Genomic DNA, 5,659 nt, shown 5'->3' on the forward strand with positions numbered 1-5,659 from the left:
AGTCGCAGCTCGAGATGCTCGTTCAAGAATTGGAAAAGAGCCAGGTCAGTTGGAGGATCGCCCGGCGACGAGCGGCTGGCGGGACGGCATTGCGTGGTTGAATCGACTTCGATTTGTTAAAATTTGATAAATTGAATTATTTAATTGGCTCAATAATGGAAAACACGAACTCGATTGAACCGCACCCGAGTCGCGTTCGTTGTCTGCTTCAGTCATTGCACCGGTGTCGCGTAGATCTTGGTTTCGATGTTCATACATTTTTTTGGTTTGTGATCATCATCGCCGGTCGTCATGTACATTGTTGTTGTATAGTAGCATGCCTCCCACAGCCCGCTGGGCATCCTCCAACCCCTCATTATAATTATTCGTATTTGTTTTATTAGTTTCACTATCGCAAAAGTAATGGACGTCGAGTATCTTAACAATAACGAAAGACGTTTTTGCACCAGACATTTCGCATAACAGTGCACTATGAGTCCAAACCCGATCGGTGTCAAGTTAAATGTTCGGTGCATTGCAAGAAGCTTGACTTTCGACTTTTATTAATTTGTATTTGTCTCTTTCAGCCGTACATGCTATATTTTACTGTGTTTATGCGATACTGTTCATCGTGCGAATTAAATATATTCAAACAAAAAATATTATTTTTGTCATTAAATTTGTTGCTGCGCAAAAATATAGTTTGCAAATTACATGTATAAAGTTACGCTTATACTGAGCTTGAATATTTTAATACAAAGATACTTGCAAATACTTCAAGCTTTACAAACAAATAACTTATTTGCTATGGAAATGAAACATTTCAAACATGGAGAATTTTATTCACTGTTTACTATTTTATTAAAATTACTTCAAGCGTTTAACATTATTTTTGAAAACTATCGTGATTAAAGTATAAAATAGTAATTCCAAGTGAATTTTTGACTCTATTCTAAACCATCATCATTGCAAAAAAAATTAATAGAAGTATTTTGATAACAGCTCGATCTCCGCGAAGCGAACAAGAAATTACAAACGGCTGGCGCTCAGAGCGCCAAAGCTGGGGAAGATTCAGCGCAAGCTAGAAAGCAACTACAAGAAGAGATGAAGAAGTTAGAAGACATGAAGAGACAGTTCGATGAACAGAGAAGAGCAGTAGAGAATAAGAGGAAAGATGTAGAGGAAAAAGAAAAGTCACTGACTGAACTGGATCGACAGTTAAAGAAGAGAAAAGAACAAATGGACCAAATGGAAGCATCTTTGAGGAAGGTAAATATGAACATTCAAATAACAATGTACGAATACTACTCCCCCATTCCCCTAGAACTCACATCTTAGTCAATTTCTGTTTTACTGTCTTATACGTAGCGGTTGAGTGAATAAATTATATTCTGACCCCTGTAATAGGTAATAATAAAAGCAATTCACATTTGAAACTTAACTATTAAAACAGTACTAAAATTTTGACTATAACCTATAATATCGAAAATACAAACATGTTATTTCAATACGTCAATCGCCTTTTCAACACATACTTGAATATCAGTTCTTAAAACATCCAAATAAAACCTAACATCGTTTCACGCATCCAACTTATACTAAAAATAACTGAATTTACAAAAAGATTGTCCTCGAAGTATACTAGATGCCATTTAACCAAGTAATATCAATTAAAGGCGGGCGGTAGCGCAGCAGCGGTGACGGAGATGAACCGTAAGCTGACAGACACTCAGAAGGAGGCGGACCAGGTGAAGCAGCAGTTGAAACAGAGCGAGGAGGAATCACGGCGGCTGACAGCGGAGACGGAGCGCCTGTTGCAGCTCGTGCAGATGTCACAAGAGGAACAGGCACAGAAGGAGAAGCAGATTATGGATCTGCAGCAGTAAGTCACAAGATCACACACTATATATTATAAGGTGGTAAATGAGCAAGCGGGCAAATGAATCTGTCGAAATGGTGAAGCGACCGCTGCCCATAGCCATCCACAATCGCAGATGCTATTACTGTTAATAGGCAGAAAAGGAGACGCACATAAAGAAGGTATTTCCTCTTCCTATGCGTCTCCTCCGCCGTTAAATCCACTTTTACTTCCCTGTTTTATCATGTTATATATATTTATCTCGTCAAATAGTGTTCAATTATTTGTGTCTAAGATTTCAGTTTCGATTATGCCAGGTAATTGTTAATGTAGTTTTAAATACTCAGTTACATTACGTAGTAAAATATAGTTCCAATTGTTATACTTTAGTTTTTGTTAATTAAGATATTTTATAAAAAATAAAAAATAAATGTATATACATAGCACTATTGTAAGGTAAACTTATTATTTTGCCTTTCAGATCGATCAGAAGCCTTCAAGCCAAACTGAAAAGTCAGCAACAAGCACAAGCACAAAGAGAAGAGGTGAGTACAATTTTTGCTCTAATTTGTCTCTACAATGATATACTGCCGAAAGATACATCATATTGTTGTCTTATATACAGCATCTTAATTTTAATATAACATGCCTTTTTGTAAGTTCTGTGCAATAACACTATTTTAGTGCCTTTTGTTATAAATGTCCTAAAATATTGCTAAATGCTAAATAAACTATTAGTCATCACTGACTATATTATACAATACTATTCATTAATAACAAAAACATTATTAATCCGTGATCAAACTACTATTAATCAATGACCAAAGTATTATTAATTACTAATCTAAGTATTATTATTTACTGATCGTATTATTAATTACTAACCAACTAACTTTTCTTTTGCACGCTCCAGGCCGGACCCGCAGGCTTCCTCAAAAGCTTTTTCTAAGTTAATCCTTCACCAAGACTGTCGTTCGGTTATGTTTATCTTTATTTTTTACACACTTTTTTTTCTTTGACTGTCGCATTCAGTACAGTGAGTGAGTTTTATCTCTTCATGTCTTCTTAACATCACAAAATAGGCGCAATTCTTATTAAGTATGTTATCAATATTTATATTGAAAAATAAAGTGTTCAGATAATAAATTAACTTTCATCTCTTGTTAACCGTTAACCATGTACAGGTTTCGTGGGTTCAGTAAATTTGTAAACAGCACACAATTAATATAATTGTTAGTTTAGCCATAATTTCTAAGTGATGTTTATTAACAATTGAATAATCGTGTTCAGCGGGAAATATTTCTTAAGTATTAATGAAAATATATATAACATTATTGTAAAACTGTTAAGTACTCATATATCTAGATAGAGCAAGTGAGTTGTCCATTAGTCGGTGTTAAACAGCTTTCAGTCTTGTTATGCGGAATACCAATTGACTATAAATTAAACGAAATCAACGTTATATCTATTTCTAATCATTTTTTTAAGTTTATATTGTTGTAACATTTTTGTTATCTAAACATAAATAATAATTCGTTTTTTATTTATTTATCGTTTTGTTTTCTTTTTTGTATCCACCTTTAAATTAGGAATTATCGCGAGCAAATAATAACGAACTAGCAGCTTTGGGTGATTTAACAAAAGCATTGAAAGAAAGAGACTATTTAAAAACAAAATTAGAAGAGAGCAGAATGAAGATAATCGATTTAGAGATTGAATTGAATCAATCGTCATTAATACTGTCAGAAGTGTTAAAAATATCAGACGGACAGTTGGGCAATATAAAGAAAAGCAGAAGTTTCTTTGAACTGCAGAAGAGTGGTAAGGTAGCGGATAGATTAGACAAATGCAAATTCAGTCAAAGTGCAAGCAATATAAATTTAAACAATAAAACAGATAATAAACAAACACAACCTAACATGAACAAATTAACAAGAAAAATAACAGATCTATCGAATGAAATGGGAATAAAGAATTCAAAAATTATAGAACAGCAGAGATGTATAACCATTTTAGAGGAAGCGTTAAGAGAAAATAATAACATTGCTGAATTTGAACAACTTTTAGCAGTTGTAAGAAGTAAAGACGAGAGAATTAATGAATTAGAACAAATGATTAAAAACAAAACATTTACTGTCTCTACGGATAACAAGGAATCTAGGATTTTAGAATTAGAAGATGCACTGAAAGAGTCTATAATGATAGCAGCAGAAAGGGAAAAAGTATTTAATGAAGAGGAACAAAGAAGAATTGAAACGTTACAAAAGGTTAGAATAATTCCTTTAATAAGAAATATGTTTAATTGAATTAAATTTATCCATATAGTACAATTTGAAGTTCATAAAGTCCATAAAACATATCTGATCCGATACGCATAAAGTTATTAACTATTATTCATCGCTCATATTATTCATTATTAAACAAAATAATAATTGAACTATTATTAATCTTTGATTAAAGTTTTATTAATTAATGACCAAAGTATTATTAATTACTGGTCTAAATATTATTATTTACTGATTGTATTTTTAATTACTAACCAACTAACTTTTCGAACGTTAGTTATTTGCTTCGGTTAGTTTGTAGTTAATAGCTCATTAGTGAGCACCTTTTCAAAGCAGTGGCACAAAATACTTGTAAAACTATAACTGTATTTTCACGCCTTGTCTTGTGTGTTAATAGTTTTCCGTTTTTCTATATTTTCTGACAGAACAAACTTCCTTAACATCTCTCTCCGCACTACAATACTCATATTGTTTTAGATGATGAAGATGGAACAACGTATAAGATCTCTGCAGAACGCTTCAGCGCTGAGTTGTGAGACGTGCTCGTCGGTGCTAAAGCGATTGAAGCTGCTAGAAGATCAGCTTCAGAATTGCGAGAGCAAGAAACAAGAGATACTGCGGCATTCGTCGCATGTTATGTAAGTGAACTGAAAAAGACTAATAGAATTATATAGAAGTTTCCAACTTAAACAATCAAAATTAAAATTCCAACAATATAAAGAAATGTTAAAAGATTGTTGTAATTAATTACATTGTATTTATCATTTATTCACTACCATCTATGTCCCCACTGAGAGGCATGAAACCGTCATGTAAGGGGTGACTAGGCCATAGTCAAATCACTCTGGCCCACGGTGGGTTGGCTTCACACATGTCTTTCAATTGCTTCTCTACATTATAGTAACATCAAAAATTAGTATTAGTTTATTTATTTATTTCTTCACAATGTAAACCAACAGATAAGTTACAGAACAATCACCTAAGAAATATAGTATAAGTCACATGTATCCATCATGTCAGTAATAAGTACACAACATTGTTAGAGAGAAAAAAAAAGAAAATTTTACGCTTAGGTTACAGTAAAGGAACAAAATGAGATTACTCATTAATATAAAATAAATCAACTTAACATGAGAGAAAAAATAACATTACTTTACCTATAAAATTAACAAAAGTTTATGTAAAAATTGTATTAACTTTATTAAAAAATCAAATGTATAATTTCAGTCAAGATATGTTAGAAGAGGCGATTAGTGGAAAAGATTCGAAAATAGCAGAACTTGAGATGAAAGGTGTTCTGGATGAGAACGAGACAAATGCATGTGACCTGCTAAAGCGTGAGCGAGACAGATTGCTGCACAGACTTAAGATCGAGGTAACATAATATTATTTTAAATACGATTTACCACTCCTATACATTTAATAATTTCTCAAGGCGTTCAAGGGATTTTTACTATACCAATATTATACAGAGGAAAGTATTGTATTTTTGTATGTATTGAAATAAATCAAAAACTACCGGGCCGATTTCAAAAAT

At 32.7% G+C, this 5,659-nt stretch overlaps 1 protein-coding gene across 1 annotated transcript in view; it reads left to right on the top strand.

Annotated features, from left to right (window-relative positions):
• LOC106110412 (trichohyalin-like) overlaps window positions 1-5,659 on the top strand; it is a 44,566-nt gene that overhangs the window by 36,965 nt on the left and 1,942 nt on the right. The window contains exons 15-21 of the mRNA XM_013292240.1: window positions 3-44; window positions 982-1,248; window positions 1,656-1,861; window positions 2,319-2,382; window positions 3,427-4,104; window positions 4,600-4,760; window positions 5,350-5,497. Of these exons, the coding sequence (XP_013147694.1) occupies window positions 3-44; window positions 982-1,248; window positions 1,656-1,861; window positions 2,319-2,382; window positions 3,427-4,104; window positions 4,600-4,760; window positions 5,350-5,497 (1,566 nt within the window). The remainder of the gene's footprint in view (window positions 1-2; window positions 45-981; window positions 1,249-1,655; window positions 1,862-2,318; window positions 2,383-3,426; window positions 4,105-4,599; window positions 4,761-5,349; window positions 5,498-5,659) is intronic.

The sequence above is a fragment of the Papilio polytes genome, unplaced genomic scaffold (genome assembly GCF_000836215.1).
Source record: "Papilio polytes unplaced genomic scaffold, Ppol_1.0 DF824225.1, whole genome shotgun sequence".
NCBI classification, from domain to species: Eukaryota; Metazoa; Arthropoda; class Insecta; order Lepidoptera; family Papilionidae; genus Papilio; species Papilio polytes.